General features: G+C 43.8%; 1 protein-coding gene across 2 annotated transcripts in view; it reads left to right on the forward strand.

The window, feature by feature from the left end:
• The first annotated feature begins 415 nt into the window (after positions 1 to 415).
• LOC112111176 (protein regulator of cytokinesis 1-like) overlaps positions 416 to 18,962 on the forward strand; it is a 36,568-nt gene continuing 18,021 nt past the window's right edge. Inside the window, exons 1-5 of one of the 2 annotated variants that reach the window (XM_024206484.3) lie at positions 416 to 526; positions 713 to 845; positions 13,397 to 13,519; positions 16,656 to 16,889; positions 17,631 to 17,801. In XM_024206484.3, coding sequence (XP_024062252.1) covers positions 504 to 526; positions 713 to 845; positions 13,397 to 13,519; positions 16,656 to 16,889; positions 17,631 to 17,801 — 684 coding nt within the window. In that variant the 5' untranslated portion in view covers positions 416 to 503. The remainder of the gene's footprint in view (positions 527 to 712; positions 846 to 13,396; positions 13,520 to 16,655; positions 16,890 to 17,630; positions 17,802 to 18,962) is intronic. The other variant, XM_024206483.3, reaches the window with a different exon arrangement.

Genomic DNA, 18,962 nt, shown 5'->3' on the forward strand with positions numbered 1-18,962 from the left:
CCCCATATCCCCTATAGACACCCACTATACTCCCCAGAGACCCTACATAATCCCGCAGTGCCTCGGAGATTTCCTACCCCACATTCCCCCCCTCCCCCGCTCCCTAGTCACATGACCTTCTACCCACGACCCCACCTCCGCGTGGTTCTTTTCGAGAAGGAAAACAAGGGATCTCGATTCCCATTGGTCCCTGCCCCTAGCGCCCCGCCTTCCTTCCTGACGTCATGGCTGCTCCCCAGTGTGATAGATGGTGGGCGTGGCTAAAATAGAACGGCGACTTCCATCCGGGCACCGTTGTGTACGTCACACGCTGCGTCCCGGAGGGTGGGGGGAGGAGTTCCACACGAGACGAGCTGGGCGTGGCTGGGTGTTTGGCCAATCCAGGCGCGGTTCTGTGTTGTGCGGCCGGTTTGAATCCCGGGGGCTGCCGTTAGGTTCGTTAGCCGGGAGAGAGCCGCTTCAGCCGCGCGCCCGAGAGGCCGAGACACCCCCGCGCCGCGAGGATGCTGAGGACCCCGCGCAAGAGGTGAGTGAGGGGACTCCCGGGAAGGGGGGGCGGGGCTGCCTGTCCTGGGTGACAACCGCTCCCCGGGCGTCCTGCTCAGCCCACCCGTCCGTACTGGGGGGACCCCCGTGTCTCCCTCCGTACCCCGGCCCCCCCTTCTCCAGCCGGACGCTGCGCTCCCCGGCCTGACGAGGTGTTTCTCCTCAGCGAGGTCCTGGCCTCCTCCCTGGTGAGCAGCGTCAACCACGCCCTGGGGAAGCTGCTGGACATCTGGCACCAGATCGGCATCAAGGAGGAGATGCAGCTGGAGCGCATGCAGGCCGTCAAGCAGCACATCGAGGTGAGGCGGGGTGTGGGGGTGTGAGTGTGTGCGTGGGGGTGTGTGTGGGGGGGGTCCTCACCCCTGTCCATTTCCCCTGCTTAGCAACAATCCTGCCCCCTCCTCGTTTCCTCCTCCATGGGCTCTGCTCACCCTCACCCCTGTTGCCTCCTCCTGGGGTTCGTCACTGCTTGTGGGGGCTGCAGCGGGGTCCCCTCTCCTCCTTCTCCTTCCCAGAGGGGCTGTTGCAGAGGAACAGACCCAGTGCTCACAATGGGGTGGGGTAACAGGAGGGGCTGAGTTGCTGGGCTCTTTCTCTTGCTTCCTGTGAGAATGGCAGTCCCATCCTGAGGGGCTCTGCCTCCTTCCTGCACCAGCCCTACCCGTCTTCTCTTCTCCAGGAGGTGGGCAAGTGGGGAAAGCAGCCATACAGAGCTGGCACTAAAATCATGTGCCTGTCAGTGACCTATTTCCCTTCTCAAAAATATTATTTCCTGGTTTGCAACCTGGCCCACTTTAAGCAGTGGTGCCCACCTGCTGCTGGATGCACTTTCCTGGGAACTCCTGCCCATCCTGCTCTGTCCAGCACGCAAGCCAGAGAATGCCAGAGCTGCAGCTTTGTATGTAGCCTCAACTCCCAACCCCCTGTGCAGAGGCAGCAGTGGAAGGGTAAGTCCCTAGCATCCCACCTGGGAGGTTTGGGTTTAATTCCCTGTTCTGTCACAGACTTCTTGTGTGACCTGTACGTTTCCCCTAAGGGCTTTTTTGTGTCATTGACATGGATATAACCGTACTTCCTTATCTCCTAGTGGTCCTGTGAGAAGAAGGTTATAAATACTACAGTAACGAGGGCCATATAAATACCATTTTCACACCTTTGAGTGCTTCACTTTGCAACTGGGATATTTCCAATGTAGTTTTTAGATGAACTCTTTTGAAAATAAAGTTTTGCATTCTAGAATTTCTGTTCTGCTAGATAGAAGCAGAGCACTGTGTCCTACACACCTTCCAAGGCCATTTCTTACCATATTAGATCATTCTCTCTCCTCACCCCTCTCCAAACCTCACTAGCCCTGCAGCTCTTGCCTTAGAAAATAAACAATCAATGAGACAGGACTCTCCCATTAGGAATATTTTCTCTCAAATTCTCACAGCACAGGAAGATTTGACAGAACAAGCAGCAATGGTCTCAAGTTGCAGTGGGGAGGTCTAGGTTGGATATTCGGAAAAACTATTTCACTAGGAGGGTGGTGAAGCACTGGAATGGGTTACCTAGGGAGGTGGTGGAATCTCCATCCTTAGAGCTTTTTAAGGCCTGGTTTGACAAAGCCCTGGCTGGGATGATTTAGTTGGGGTTGGTCCTGCTTTGAGCAGGGGGTTGGAATAGGTGACCTCCTGAGGTCTCTTCCAACCCTAATCTTCTATGATTTGTCACATGCATGTCCTGTTTGGCCACCTTAGCTGTGCATGCACAGAGTAATTTTAAATGGGTTGCAACTTGGTCAAATAAAACAAATCTTTATCAGCACACTCAAAATCACTCTACTCTATGCAGAATTTCAACTCTACTTGGCCATTTCAACACTTAAGTTGATAAAAGTTTTTTCTCATGTATTGTGCCTGGAAAAGTTTTGTTCAGACTATGCATGAAAAACTTCAGATTGAAAGATAAAGGCTTTAGAAGGCTGAGCAACTGTGAACAGGGTTAGAACAGTAACTTCCAGGTATCTTTAAAACTATACTTTTTTGTTGGAATAATTATAGGTACAGGATACCACCATGACACCAATTTGATCATAAATTCCTTTATTAAATCCAAAGACCAAATTATATTTATGCAATTGCTCTAAACGTCTAAAAAGCCTACATAACAAGCAGTTACTACATCCAACCAGTAACAGATGTTCATAAGCATTTAATTAAGACACAAATGGACTAAATCCAGGGGTGCTTAGGCCTATGTTAGTTTACTCTAACTTGGTCAGGCAGATATTAGTAATGAACCCCCAAGAGTTCACTTTTTTTATACCCTTTAACAAACAAGTGATTGCCAATTCCTGACTTCAGCTAAAAACCAGTTTCGGGTTGGGAACGCTTCTGCTTGGCATAGACAAGAGTTATGACTGAGCCCTTTTCTTCAAGATAGCATTGGCGTGTCAGGGATCAACTTTTCTTTGTCTATTAGAATCGGCTCTGATAACTAGAAACTTCTTTTCTCTTATGAGCTACATTGAGTTCGGCATTTTTACAACTTATCTTGCCAGTTACATATTTTTTCTTACAGACTTCCCACAATGGCTAACTGACTTTTGTTTTACTTAAACTACAAAGCACACATTTTCCTTCATTCCAACACTCTTGTACATGGTAGTTAGTGATGCGCTAAAACTGAATTGTACTAAGCACCTACGTTTCTGCCTCCTCACATTAGTATAGAGATTTGAGCCGACACCAAGCTTACTACAAAACAGACTGATGATGTATGGTTATCCTAGCTTTCCAGAATGAAACCTTAGAAGTTGTTGGTTGGAAAGGGAATGTAAGCTTGGTATACCCCATAAGGATGGCCATTCTAAATGTATGAAGTAGTGCAACAGGTGCCAAATCAAAAATGGGCTAGAGGTCTTAGGAGCTAGAGGAGTTGGACTGTGGAGTCCTACAGCCCAAGGAAGTGGCCCTGACAGATCTGCACCCGGAAGTACCCTAGAGGCTAGAGATGGAAATGGCAGCTTCCACACACTTAGACCCAGCTTCAGAAACATGTGGGATCCAACGGTTGGGTCCAGTTACAACAGATTGTCCCCTATGGGGATTCAGCCAACTCTGTACCATGGAATTCACTACATCTACGTAAGTATACTAGCTCTGCAGTGATGGAAGGAGCAATAAATTAATTGGTGGTCAGTACATTGAATCTAAATACACATAGGGAGCTGCTTTGCTGATCGGGTAGTGATCATTTTTACTGTTTCTTCTGATCATGATGACACTTGGGTCAACAAAAAATGTGTCCAGGCTAACTAGTTTGAACTACACAGATGTACCGTTTTCTTTACTCAGTTTCTTAATTTAGGTAAAATCTTGGTGCAAGATTTGGTTCATACGGGCTTATTACTTGAAGACTAGTCATGTCCTGAGCTTAGAGGCATTGGCCTTTAAAATTTATTAAAAATACAGCACAAATGAAAGATTTAGACCTGTGCAAGATCTAGAGAGGCACTTAGGAAAAGTGATTAAATCTTACAGACCCCAGGCTTGCAAGCAAGTTTAAATAAGTAACAAGATAGATGCAGGGTCAGATGTTGCAGTAGCTTCTATTTTGAGTCAACCATGGACCAAGTAGACTAGGAACATGCCATTTGAGAACTGGGGCTCGTAAATTGGATGTAGGTATCTTAGGGAATTGGTAGCATGTACAATTACTGAGGCTGTCTTGTGCCAAAGCTACCCTGAAGCACAATAGCAGACAGTTTTGACTTGTAAGATTACATGCATACTAAAGTAAAGGACTCATAGACTGAAACAGTTTATTTCCATTTGGGAGCTACTTGTAAACCAAGTGAATGTTCACAATACTTGACAAACCATCCAGTTGTTGTCCTGTTAAAGCAAACAAACCAGATATTGCTGGCTAGACTTAAAGAGCTCAAAGAGATTGGGAAGGATTAGAATTGAAGGGTAGGTCACTAATGATTAAATTAAGAGAGCCCTTCATAAAAAGCAATGGATGCCTATATACCTCTGACTTAAACATGCGATTAATATTGATGATTTTTCTTAGCTAAGTGTGTCTGAACAGATTAGCCACAGAACAGATGGTAAAGCTTGAGGACCAGAAAATGCTGAAGGTCAATGTGTGACTTCAACACCTGTAATTTAAGTGCCTCGTCCTATTGGCTTTGATATAATTTTGTAACAATAATTAGTATCCTTTTAAAATACTGTAGTGTTCTAGTGCATTGAGTGCAGAAGTTCTGCCAGGTTGTAGCTATATTGTGTCCCCATAGATTAGAATAATCCGAGCAAATGCCTCATGACTTTCTCTGAGCTCATCTGACTACACTGACATTTTATCCAGTCTATTGGTAACCAGGATGGAGGGTTGTATCTCACTTAGAAGCCCACTGGATATCAGTTTAATTGATAGTCTGAAGTTAGGTACTGGACTAGGCTGAAGTAAATAGCTCTTGCAATCCTGCAAGCTGAGGAGATGAGCTTAAGCCTAAAGTTTTCCCTTTCTCTATTTGTAAGCTGTAGAGATGTCTCGAGGCCACTGTCTCCCTGTCTGGGATGCAATTAGTCTTCAGATATGGAGCAACTATATAATGGGTATAGTGGAGGGAAGGGACAAACTAGTTTGGAACATATGGGCAGTGTAGACGGAGAGGCGTGTGTGTGTATAGATATCCATTAGTTTTTCTTTTTTTTTTAAAGTGAATTAAAATGACTGCCTTCTAGTTAAGCAGGAGAATACTAAACTTGCTCCAAATCTTTTACATTCAAACGTTCCATTGGGTGTCTGCTTTCATGTTGCTCTTCTTTCAGGCAAGATGATCCTGCAGCATTGTCCCTCAACTTCTGAAAAGTAGTAGTGAAACTTATTAGGATCCTGTATTGGAGAGAAGGCTCATGCTATTGGTAGTTGATCTTATTCTCTGCATTATTGATTTGACTTATAATTCCATTGATGATGGAGACAGAACAGACCTGTTGGGTCACAATCTTACAGTTCATGGAAGACAAAAATACCATACCTCTGATAAGCTTTGGGGGTGGGGTTTACTGAAGTTAAGCATATATAAACATATGTATACACTGAAATACATAGATTGTGGAGTTTGTGAAGTGGTACTCAAAACTGGAAGGATTATACATGAGTCACATAACAAATGCTGGAACATCAGGCATGCAGTTTTTTGTTTTCCTCGCAACAATTAATATTGAACTTTGCAACTAGTGTCTAGGTGTATGGAGGCAGGAGTGAAAACGTGCTGCAAGGATCAGTAACTAAGAAGAGTCTCTTAAAAACGGTCATGTTCCTCATTTTCATGTGAATTAAAGATCTCTACTGCTTCTCTCAAACTGCATAAAATGTTGCTCTGTATTCTACTATTTAGAAAATATCCAAGCTAAAACACCTTCTTTCATGCTCACCATACTGTTTTATCTGATTTTTTTCCTGGGGTTACTTTTTTAGAGCAGAGTTATATTTCAAGTAGCTTCCTTTCACTAATACACAAACAGAAATTGAATCTGAGAAGCTTGGAATAGTAGCATGTGCTACCACGAACGAGGAACTGCTAAGAGTGCTCAAGTATCCCATTATATAAATGGATTCTGATTAGGGCTGCCAATTGGAATTAATGCAAGTGATTAATGCAAAACAAATTAACTAGATTACAAAAGTCATGATTAAGCAGTTTTAATTGCACTGTTAAACAATAATAGAATACCAATTAAATGATTGGAAATATTTTGTATGTTTTTCCTACATTTTTAAATGATTTCAATCACAACACAGAATACAGTGTTGTGTTCACTTTATACTATTTTTATTACAAATATTTGCACTGTAAAATGAACAAAATAGTATTTTTCAGCTCCTCCTACATGTACTGTAGTGCAATCTTTTAATTATGAAAGTGCAACTTACAAATGTAGAATTATTTTTTTACATAACTGCACTCCAAAACAATATAAAACTTCAGAGCCTACAAGTCCACTTAGTCCTACTTCTTGTTCAGCCAATCGCTAAGACAAACAAGTTTGTTTACAATTACAGGAGATAATGCTGCCCACTTCTTATTTACAATGTTACCTGAAAGTGAGAACGGATGTTTGCATGGCACTGTTGTAGCTGGCATGGCAAGGTATTTATGTGCTAGATATACTAAACATTTGTGTGCTTCTTCATTATTTCACTTGTTCAGTGTTGTTGGGTTGCTTACTTGGGTACCTAGAGGCTAAATATGAGACTCCTGGGGGAATTCTGTGCCACTGCGCATGCTTAGAATTTATGTCCCCCACAGATTTCTTTGCTTCCCTGCAGAATAATGACTTTCTGATGGGGAAGCAAAAGGAAGCCACAAGAGCGGTCATGTGACCCTCCCCAGCAGTATATTTTAGGTGCCCAGGGCAGCCGGCAGAGAGGTAAATCACTGTGAGGCAAGGGGCAGGACTGGGGAAGACCTGGCAAGTGGCTCCTACCCTGCGCTGGGCTCAGCTGCTAGTTCTGGTTGGGCTGGGGAGGGTGGGACTTCCCCTTCACATCTTCTGGGGCTATCATATCCACTCCCAGATTTCTCCCCTGGCTTTAGGAAGCTCTGCAAACTCTCTCTCACCCCCCAGGCCCCTGTGCTTCCTGCACCCATCGCTCCTCAGGTGCAGGGGGAGGGATCGCTGTACAGGGAGCTGCTTCCCCCATCCACCCAACCTCTGTGCAACCAGATCCCCTCATACCCAGACCCCACCCGATAAGCCCCACTCCCCCTGCACCTGGACCACCCTGAGCCACCTACACATGGATCCCCACCCTACCGAGCCCCAACCAGCTGCACCTGATCCTTGCCCCACTCCCCCAGCATCTGGATCCCACCACTGAGCTCCCCACACCCAGACCCCCCTGCCGAGCTCTATCCCTGCCCCCCCCCCAACACCTCTTTGGCTGAGCACCAACTACCTTCACCTGGACCCCCTGCAGAGTCCATTACTGTTGCACCCAGATCCCCCCCCAACAAGCCCCTGTGCATCTGGATCTCCCCCCTCCTCCTCTCCCCCCCGCACCTGGATCTCACACTGAGCCACCCACACCCAGATTGCCCCACACAGAACCCTCTCAACCCACACCTGGATCCCCCCACACTAAGCCCCTCCACACTTGGATCCTGCCTTGCTGAACCTGCTTGCCCACACCTGGTGCACCTGGCACAGAGGGGCAGGGCCCTGGGGTGTTTCTGGGCCAGACTTGGTCCTTGCACTGTGTCAGGGTTGGGTGCAGCCTCATCGCTGAGTCCGTGTCCCAGGGGGAACCTGCACAGTGATCTCTCACCTGTGCAGCCAGTGGCCTGTGCTCCTCACTGCCATGCTGGAGCCTCACATTTATTTGACAAATAAAATTTGCAGAATTTTAAAATACTGTGTGCAGAATTTTTATTTTTTTGGCACAGAATGCCCTCAGGAGTAGTAGGAAGAGGGAGCAGGGGCTGTATAGTGATCAAGCAGAGATACTAAGAGTAGCTGTGTCTTGCTAGCTAACTATCGGCAATATGATGTCTTATAGATGCTCCCAGAAGAAAAATAATACATATAGGTTTCCTGAATGCGTGGTAATCACCTGCTCTCCATCCACATAGGAGGAAGGTTTGGTCTTTACTATGAGAGGAGTTCACTGCTACAACAGCCTTTCTGAGAGACTGGAATAGAGGTAGCAGAGTTACAGACTCTGTGCCAAATGATCAGAAAATGAGATGGGGCAGCTGGAGAGTATTGACACCTCATTTCTGTAGCTAAGCAGAGGCCGCCTGCAGTCAAGAATACCAAAGCTGCATGTTAAGTAACTACCATAGTGATCTTGCATGATCATGATGGGGAGGGATAGGGATCCATGCTGAGTTGGTGAACTCCTCTCCCTTGTGACTCATGGTAACTTAAGTTCAGGCTACAAAACTAAACGTTGATGCCCACGTTTGTTCACCCAGATCAGACCCTTCTTAGTAACCATAGTTACTAACAGGATGCTTATATGGAATTTATTATCTATACTGCAGGAGCCTCAGTCATGGACCAGGACCCCATTGTGCTAGGTACTGTATGGCAAAGACCATCCTTGATCCAAAGTGCTTACTCTGTTTTTATAATGCACTTCAATAGCCAATACCAAATGCACCCAGAAGTAAATAGTGCTGTTTGTATTTAAGTAAGGATTTGAGAATTATTGAATAATCTCTCCTTTCAAATGAGGTACTAACCTTAGAGTTGCTTGTAATAGGTTGTGACCATTTACATTTCCATCTAAAATTTTGAAACTTCATTAACTCATTATGTAAGGGCTCCTGCATACAGGATAAATCCCAAATTTTAATTGACTTTCCTATGAGAAATCAGAGAGTCAGTTGTCTTGGATTTAAACCACTTAAATGCCTCTAAAGTGAAATATGCCATATGTAGTCCCCTAAGAAGCTATTTATATCTTTACAAAGGAACTAAGAAAAGACCATTTGACTTTTTCAAGGGTCTCTTAGGCGTGAATTGGCAAAATGTGCATTAGGTCAGATTTTATAAATGGATAATAAATCTCTCATGTAGGCAAAGCCAACTGCCCAAATTCTAGTGAAATAAAAATAAGACCGAACTTCATAAGAGATGCTTGATAGGCATACCTTCTCACCACTGCTAAGGTACTTTGTAGTGCTTAAGATCACACATGACATGGAAACACATGGCCCTTACTTCGACTAGTTTCCCAACCCAATGTTAGACATGACAACAAGGATTAAAATACTGGGTTGGGCTGGTGGTCCACAGGACTAGTGTCCTGCCTAACAACAGCTGTTACCAGATGCATCAGAGTAAGGTGCTAGAAATCCCAAAATGGGCAATTAGAATACGTGGCCTATGGCAACTTAATTGATTACGCCCCTCAGAGGTTGGCTAATTCCCTTAAACCTGAGGGTGTATTGCTTCCTAACACTTTCTGTTTAATCCTGTCTTGTAATTGTGGGTGTCCTCATCCATATAAACACCCAACATGTATTGATCCAGCCATCTGCAGGCTCCAGTTGTGCTTCAGCAGCCAGTTGTAGCTGTATTCCAGTAGCTAGCCCTATATTGCCCCAGAGATCATATGCAAAGTAGCTCCCAACTTTCTGGATCAACTGGTGATGGATATAGGCAGCAAGTGCTGTACAACAGAATCCTGCAGAATCTCCTACAGCTGATTTATTCTTCTGTTTCCATGAACATGGTAAAACAGAGCCTATTTGCGGCTTAGTGGTTTGGCATTCTGAGGTAGCAAGCTTTGAAAGATTCCTAGGGATCTATTCCACTTCCTTCCTGATCTACAAATGGTTGGAAGTCGTCAGAATTATCTGAATTTGAACAACTTAAAACAAGTCACTGAAAACGAAGTTCAAAATGGAAACATTGAGTTCTCCTTAACATGTCTTCAGCACTTTCCTAAACACTTAACCTAATCAGATCATTGCACTGACATTTTCTCAGGTTCTCTTGTGCATTTCCAGAACCTTTGGAACGTAGCTCCTCTCCTGGGGCATTAATTAATTAACTGGGATGTATCAGCAGGAGTGTTGTTGTAAGCAAGACATGAGAAATCTTTTACTCTACTCCATGCTGATTATGCCTCAGTTGGAGTATTGTGTCCAGTTTTGGGTGCCACATTTCAGGAAAGATCTGGACTTTCTCCAATTTGTCCATAGGAGAGCAACAAAAATAATTAAAGGTCTAGAAAACATGACATATGAGGGAAGACTGAAAAAGTTGGGTTTGTTTAGTCTGGAGAAAAGAAGACTGAGGGAGGTTATAACAGTTTTCAAGTACATCAAAGGTTGTTACAAGGAGGAGAGTGAAAAATTGTTTTCCTTAACCTCTAAGTATAGGACAAAAAGCAGAGGTCTTAAATTGCAGCAAGGGAGGTTTAGGTTGGATATTAGGAAAAACTTCCTAACTATTAGAGTGGTTAAGCACTGGAATAAATTGCCTAGGGAGATTGTGGAATCTCTGATATTGGAGGTCTTTGAGAACAGATTAGACAAACGTGTCAGGAATGGTTTAGTTATTACTTGGTCCTGCCTTGAGCGCAGTGGACTGGACTACATGACCTACTGAGGTCCCTTCCATTCCTAGCAATGAAGTCTATTACTAATGAAGTCAACCTGTTAGACTGGGGTCGGTGGGGGGATTTAGTGTTGAAGATAGGTCTTTTAAAATGAAAATAACTAAAATGGTGCATTGCTGTGACAGTCTACATAAATGGCAATTGGTTGATGGCTGTAAATGATAAAAAGGATAGCTCAGTGGTTTGAGCATTGGCCTCCTAAACCCAAGGTTGTGAGTTCAATCCTTGAGGGGGCCATGTAGGGAACTGGGGTAAAAATCTGTCTGGGGATTGGTCATGCTTTGAGCAGGGGGTTGGACTAGATGACCTTCTGAAGTTCCTTCCAACCCTGATATTCTATGATTCTTCTTCTATGAAATATCTAATCATTTCTCGCTTTTATAAAAGCTTTTTATCAGTTGATATTGAAGTGCTTTACAGAGGAGGTTAGAATTATCCCCATGTTATAAATGAGGAAACAGATGAAGTGAATTTGATGAAAGTCATTATAGCGTCTGCAAAAGTGGAAATTTGAAACTCGATGTGCAAAATCTAGCAACATTAAGGGAACATACCTCTAGGTTTTGTCAAAACCTTAATGTGCATAGAAAATAGAGCCTGAGAGGCAAGGTAACAATCCTCAAGGACTATTTTCTATGGGTTGCTACCTTCTTTCTTTCTTTCTTTCTTTCTCTGAGACTATTTTCTAACCATATGAAGCTTCTGACTATATCTAGGCCCACGGTTCTCAAACTTCATTGCACCGCGGCCCCCTTCTGACAACAAAAATGACTACATGTCCCCAGGAGTGGGGACTGAAGCCTGAGCTTGCCGCCCTGGGTTGGGGGGCCCAAAGCCCAAGCCCCACCACCGTAGGTGGGGGGGGGGCAAGCCCAAGGGCTTCAGCCCTGGGCAGAGGGCATGTAACCAGAGCCCTGCTGCCCAGGGCTGAAGCTATTGGACTTCAGCTTCGTCCCCGAGCACGGGGGCTTGGGCTTCGGCTTTGTCCCCGGGCCCCAGCAAGTCTAAAGCCAGCCCTGGCAACCCCATTAAAATGGGTCCTCTGATCTAGACTTATGTTCCCTTAATGTCCTTTAATTTTGCACATCATTGAGTTTCAAAATGCATGGCCACTTTTGCAGATGCAATAATGACTTTCACCAAATTGTTTTCATGTGTCTAAGAAATATGATTTAACAACTGTCATAACTCTAGTCAAGTGCCACCTCTTGGCCATTCACCAGAGTACTGTGCAGGAATCCAGCTGCTGAATCCTCAGCTGCCTTAAGCCTCCAGAATCTGACTGGACTTCAGGCACAGCAGTTTTCTTGGATCCTCTAGGCACACTTGGGGTGCAGACACTGTGTCTGCTCTCTTCTGAGAGCTGAAACCGTGTGACCTGCTGCCCAGTCCCTAGAACCAGTGCTGGCCACTAGACTCTCCCCATAGCTTAAACATACCCTCTTTCAGAGCTCCTGCTCTGGGATGTTCTGGGTTCATAGTTTACTTTCTCAAGGGGAATATGAATAGTGTAACACAAATGCACACTTTACACAGGATTCTAAAGCCAGTGCTGTTACTCACATGAGGAAATACAGTTCTGTACAAAAATAAAACCTACATTCCTTTGTCTGCTGCAGTTTCTTCACCATTCCAGAGCATTCTTTGGGCTGGGGTCAGTTGTCTGGGCTGGTCCAGGGTCCTTCTGCTGCATGGTTTGTTCTGAAACATGGACACTTCTCTCTCCTGCCCACAAGTTCCTGTGTGGCTCTCCCAGTCTTCCCACTGAGAGTATATCTGCACTGCAAACAGGAGGTGCGATTGCAGCACATGTAGACATAGCTGAGCTAGCTCTGAGTCAAGTCACTTCAAGCAGTAGTGTAACCCAGGTAGCCTGGAACCATGGGTCTGTAGTAGGGCAGCAAGCATGTGCTGCCACACCTACACGGCTAGTTTGAGCCAGCTGGCTCGATCATGGCTAGCTTAGGTGTGCCTACATGTGCTGCAATTGCACCTCCCTGACCATAGTGTAGGTGTACCCATAGTCCTTTTTAACCCTTGCTTTATCTGTCCTCTTTGGAAATTTTCCACTCCCCTCCCCCGCCCAATGAGTAGGCAGAAGTGTAGCTACTCCTAGGCTCCAGCTATCAGTATAGCTATTGGCTAGTCACAGTACAAACATTAAAGTTAGGGATCCTCCATTGTTATGGCCTACACTTAAAATTTAGATTGATCTAGCTACGTTGCTTAGGGGTGTGAAAAAATTCACACCCTGCGTGATGTTAGCTGTGCCAACCTAACCCCTGGTGTAGACGTGGCTAGGTTGATAGACGAATGATTCAGTTGACCTAGCTACCACCATTTAGGGAGGTGTATTACCTACAGCAATAGGAAAAACTTCCATTGTTAGACACAATTTTTATCTATGCTACAGGCTTTGTTTGGCGTAGCTATGGTGCCAAAGCTATGCTGCTGTAGTCCCTGTAATGTAGATAAGCCCTTAGTCTGGTGTGTTCCTGATACAGGTCCTGTCAGCAATGTTGGCTACACAGAAATAGAGGCATTTCATGATACCGCAGTTTTCCTTGTGCCAATCTCATAACATTAACCAGAAGTTGTACAGCAATTTACAAATTATATTGATAGTTTAGTGCTGGGCCCAGTGTTGGGCTTGGTTACTGTGAAGTATGTTAGATCTGTCCTACTTATTGATAATTATTTTGTACCCTTTCCTGGGCAGGATCTGTTGAACGAAATGATTACAGAGGAATGCCAGTTAAAGGAAAGAATCGAAAGCAGCATTGAACGCCGTAAAAAGGAATTGACGTCACTGAGAAATGAACTGTCGCTGGACCCCTACCTGGTAAGATGGGTCTAGGTTTATTATGCCTGACACACAATCTACTAGTTGACTCCAAGGTTAAATTTGCTGTTTGAAACTGTTCAAATATGGATCAAATGTTACCATGTAGGTGGTCTTTTGATGTAAAATTTCAATGTTAATATTTATGCTCCTTGAATTTTCTATACACGTTTTGGGTTTTTTCTTTTTCTTTTTGGTGTTTGTCGCCTTCTCCTCCCCTTCCCCCCCACCATACAGTTTTCATAAGAAATTTAAAGTTGGTCTCTAGCAGAAATTCATTAGGGTTTCTAACATCTACCTCTATTTTAAAAACAAATTATAAGTGTGGGTCTATAGGGATCAATCCTGAGCAGATCTGCTAAAACAAGTAATTTATAGAAAAATATTAGGGTAAGGGTCACTTTTCTGTCTATCATAACAAACAGTTAATCTAGCTGCAGAGGCCATCAAATCTCTCCCTTCAGAGAAATTCATGAATTGCCTATTTAAAAATTACTGCTACTGTGGTCTGAAGACTGTGAGGACTCAGGCCGCATCAGTTAAAATGGTTGCCATTTTGCTACAGTAGGAAAACGAGGAAGCTTACGAAGCCTTTGGCAAATATGACCACTGCCTCCTATTGTTCCCAGTGGGAAGGATACCCCGTTGATATCAGGAATGATTGCAGCCCCTCCCTACTGTTTCAGAAGTAGAGAGGAGCCCCGTGAGGTGTGAAGGAATATGAGTGGCAGGGAAAGCAGGAGAGAGAACTGGGACGTGTTTCATAACCTCAAACCCGTTTACTTGTCTTGCACAAAAAATATTAGACTACTTCCTTCTCTTGCCTTAGTATAACTTAAACATGATCTCCATCTGGTGTGTTCAGGAACCATTGTGAGCTGTCATGAGTTTGTCCAAGGAAGACCAGTCTCCGTAATTCCATGTTGTCTGGTACACATAGAGCTTAATCCTTGTGTATTCTTGCAGTAAGCCCCCTGCGACATGGGATTTTGGTCCTGACAAACTTGATAAAGTTGCCTTTGAGTTCCTTGGTCCATGAAAGCTTGTTTCTTAGATGAGAAGTCATTTTCCTGGTAGCAGTGACTTGTGCTCTCAGTGACTAATCTGATTTAAATCAAGTCTTAAGTATAATGTGGTGGTGCAGACTTGGTTCAGAAAGGAGTTCTACATGAGTGATGCTGTTCTGCTCAGTGTTCCCATGCCTGTGTCAGTCTGGCCCAGTGTAGCTCTGGATGGCCATCAGTCTTGTGAGTGAACCCAACTGCTGGACCCAAATGATTGGTCCCTTTTCCTAGCTTTGGGGGTTTCAGGCAACTCCCAGGTGCAGACCCCATGTCTGACATTCTTCTTAGGCAGTGGGATACCAGAGTTTGGCCACCTTAGACCCCAAAATAGTACCTCAGATCTCTTGAGCCACCAATTGCTTAGACACTTTTTCCTTAGAGTCTTGCAAACTCCACAACTCTGGCTTCAGGGACAATGTGGCAAAAACACAGGTTTAGGTATCTGGTTAAGAAACTCCTGTGTGAACTTTTTAAAGCATGCTAGTGTTAGATTTATTTGAAAAACACAAATTTGAACACCGCCTCCCTTCCTTCCTTGTCTGATCTTGCCACTCCTGTGACTCCTAGGTTAGGGCTAGGAAGCACTGTCTGTCTGCCTTAACCTGGTGGTCTTGCACATGCTGGTTGTCTGGCCACTTTGTTTTAAGAGGAGTGCTTCTCTAATAGTCTTTGTCCCTCTTTTGCCCATATGCTTTGGTAGGGGAGCTCCAAGTCTCAGCCTACTTCCCACGCCCCATTGGCTTCTGTGCAGTGTCAAAGTCAATGGTTCTACCAGTTGAAAACCCATTGTTGCAGTTGGAGAGAGTCTTTGAATGTTGACTGCCCTTTAACAAGGCTCTGTCACAGTGTCTGTCTTTTCACTAGGTGTCAGACCCCTGTTTCAAAATGCTCTAATCCATAAAGGAGGTTGCAGCATAAAGTAGACCCCCACGAAACAAAATGAAGTTCACCAAACAAAATGGGTTTCACAATTTGACACATATATCCACAACTTGTCACAGCCTACATCTCCATCCTGGGAGACTCACCTGCATATGCTCTGTTAAAATCCTTGGACATCTACTTAGAGCACACTAAAGCCCACCCAGTACCTAAGGTTTTCATACCAATTTGCTGGTTAATGCGATTACCAAAAGACTATGTCAAAGTGTATGTCTGTTTCACACGCCTTTGACCTGGTTGGCTGGAAACTACAAAACCATGTCCATCAAGGCTTGCTTAATTGGAGGTAAGAGTTCATAGCTTGCTTTAGGAATATTTCCATCACACACTTGCCAAGCAGCTTACAGGCTCCCCTCCTCTCACATTCACAAGGTGCTGTTGCTTGGATTGATTCTCTGTATAGGACTCCTTGTGCTCCAGAACTTGTTTCCAGGGTTAGATGGCCAAAATCTTCTAACCAGAACCTGTTTAATTGGATGGTCCTTATTCTCAGTTGACTGACTTTTGCCTGAGTGCTTACTCTTAGAAGTGGGCTCTTGTGCTTGAATATTGAGAGATCTTGAAGGTTTGGATCAGGTATACATATACTCATTATTTAACTCTAGTTTAAAAAACCAAACAAACTTGCTTATACTGTTGGCTATATTGCTCCTCACTGTAATTGTGCTGTTTTCTTCTGCAATATCCCTTGAGATTCTTGCACTAAAGAGTGTAAATTCTGCACACAGGGTGTTCTCTTAAAGTAGGGGTGGCCAACCTGTGGTTCTGAAGCCACATGCGGCTCTTCAGAAGTTAATATGCGGCTCCTTGTATAGGCACAGACTCCAGGACTGGTAGAGGACTGTCTCACTGTCTATATACCTGCCCTAAGGGTTAAACTTCTGGGGTAAGGGAATTTTATCAGTCTTAGGTGAAGCAACTAAGATCCCAAGAATTAGAATGTGAAGAAGGTAAGTAACTTCAACAAACAGAAGTAGAGGTCTGTTTCCCTTCTAGCAGCACACCCTGAAGTTTTGGTCTATCACATACTGATTGTATCTGATGGCTTTTCTTGATGCCAAGTCACAACCAAATGTTACAAGGCATTATGTATCCTTACGATTACAAAACATGCTTCAAAAACTCTACAGGCTGAAGAGGGTATATCCATCCTTCAGATGGAGAAAGATCTACGACTGGCATTAGACGCTACACTCAAAGAAAAAAATGAGAGGCTGGAGGAATTGAAACAACTTCAGCAGCAAGATGAAAAGCTCTGTGCTGAGCTTTTTGCCACCCCTTACTATATACCTACTGGCAGCATTCCAAGTCGTTTACAGCTGGAAGAGTTAAAGGAACATGTTCGGATGCGTTCAGATGAGAAGGTATGTGGTGTTTTTTTTTTTTTAAAAAGAAAGAAAGAAAAAAGAATCCAATAAATGAAATGTGGTTTGGGGCTGTAGAGGAAAGTGTTTTCCACCTCTGCATTTTAACTGGAAAAGAATGCTAGTTGCAGTGTGTTGTCTGATCACCAAGTATAGCTGTAGCCCACGAAAGCTTATGCTCAAATAAATGTGTTAGTCTCTAAGGTGCCACAAGTACTCCTGTTCTTTTTGCTAATACTACAGTATTTAGTTTAATACTGATTTTTTAATCCAGTTTAATTAAATCCTATTATGGCCTGATTATCCATATATATTTAAAGGCATTATATAGCTGAGACATCTCACCCTGTTTAAGGAGTTCTTTAAAAGTTATTATGGAAAATAATAGTGATGAAATTTTAAAATTTTTGTATGACGTACAACTTCACATTGTCTAAGACTAAAATTTTAAATGCTGTTCCTATGAACTGAGTTCCCTTTTCTCCCTTTGTGATTAGCAGATAGTACTTGGATGATGGCGTACACTTCAGCTTCTGTGCAGTGCTTTTAAGTTTTAGATAGCTTTGTAACTATACTGTACAAAAACTATCAATCCATACACAGAAAATGGAATTACCTGAACTAGCAAAATCATACTACCTTCGCTATCGTCTTGACATGGTATCTTAACCTATAGAGCCTCAGTATGAGACAATATTCTAAGCAATTGTATATAAAATGCTTGTTTTAATTTTTCAATAGAAACAACGTCTGGAAGTTTTTCTCAAACTAAGAAACGAAATCAGGCAGTATAATGAAGAGATTGGGCACACACCTGATTCTACTCTTGAAAAAGAGGCGCTCTCTGATGATGAGGAACCTTTTTGTCTTACTAATAAGAACATTGAAGCTCTTCAAACACTTGTTAATAAGGTTAGATTTTTAAGTGCCTAAGAGAAAATATAGTAACTGTTTGTAACACTGACACCTATAATTAGGCTGTATAAGCATTACCATTATAATACTTCCTTCATCCTTAAGAACATAGGAATTGCTATGCAAGAGCAGTAGTAATCCATTGTGTCTAGTATTTTGTCTGGCAGTGGCCAGATCTAGATGCCTCAATAGAAGGTGAAAAAACACCGAGTTTTTACTCCTGGCCCTCACTTGTAACACTCACCTGCTCCATGTTACGTTGTTTTCCTTTTGTCCTCTTCTGCTCCTGTTCCCTGATTACTCTCCTTTCTTCTCTTCACTCCATGCCTTTCTATATCCTATGTTCTGTTTTCCTGATCATAACCTCTGTTTTGTCCCAAAGATTTTCAAATCTGGCTCTTGCTTGTCTACAGTCCAGTCCTTTACTCTGCAACCGTGGCTTTCGGTCAATTCTCTGCACGTCCAAGGCCCACTAATTGTTGTTGTGCTTCCCTCAGCCCTCTACGAAAAGCACAATCTGTCATCTTCCCACCAATCCACTCTCATCTCCATCAGTCTATCATTTGCCTTCCCCCTATTCCAACCAATCCATCCTCTGTAATCAAAGTTTTGCCCCGGTTTACTCTTTCCCTGTCTCCTAGACAATTCATTCTTAGCCTCTTCCTCTCCTAGCCAATTAAGCTTTTCTTCTTAGATAACTGATGATCAGCTCCCCTGCTCCAGTCTCCCTCCCAGCTGCCAGACAACTGGTCCTCTTCCCATTGCAGGCCATTGGGCATCTCCTGCCAGGCAATGAATTTTTTGTCTTCTATGAAAATTCAGGTTCTCTCTGGCCAGGATTAATGTTAGTTTTCATCAGTGTCTCCCCTCCTCCTCTTTGTGGCTATATGGACGGGATTGTCATCCTGTGCTTGGTGCTCCCTTAGGGCTCGAGCAAGGCCAGGGGAGCAGAGAGAGTGCCTATTTTCCCCCTTCTTCTTTGCATATATGAGGCAGCCATCAGGCTTCTGAGAAGCTGCAGCAGAGTAGATGGACTAGTTTTTTCTAGCACTCCTATTCACACTCTTTTGAGTGCTTTGGGGATTCAGGGGAGGAAAAGGTAGCACCATGCTTTCCTTTATTCACTTCAGTTTGCCTCTTCTCAATTCTGAACAAAAC

Source organism: Terrapene carolina, unplaced genomic scaffold (assembly GCF_002925995.2).
Source record: "Terrapene carolina triunguis isolate 2854851 unplaced genomic scaffold, T_m_triunguis-2.0 Scaffold33392, whole genome shotgun sequence".
In the NCBI taxonomy this organism is placed as follows: domain Eukaryota; kingdom Metazoa; phylum Chordata; order Testudines; family Emydidae; genus Terrapene; species Terrapene triunguis.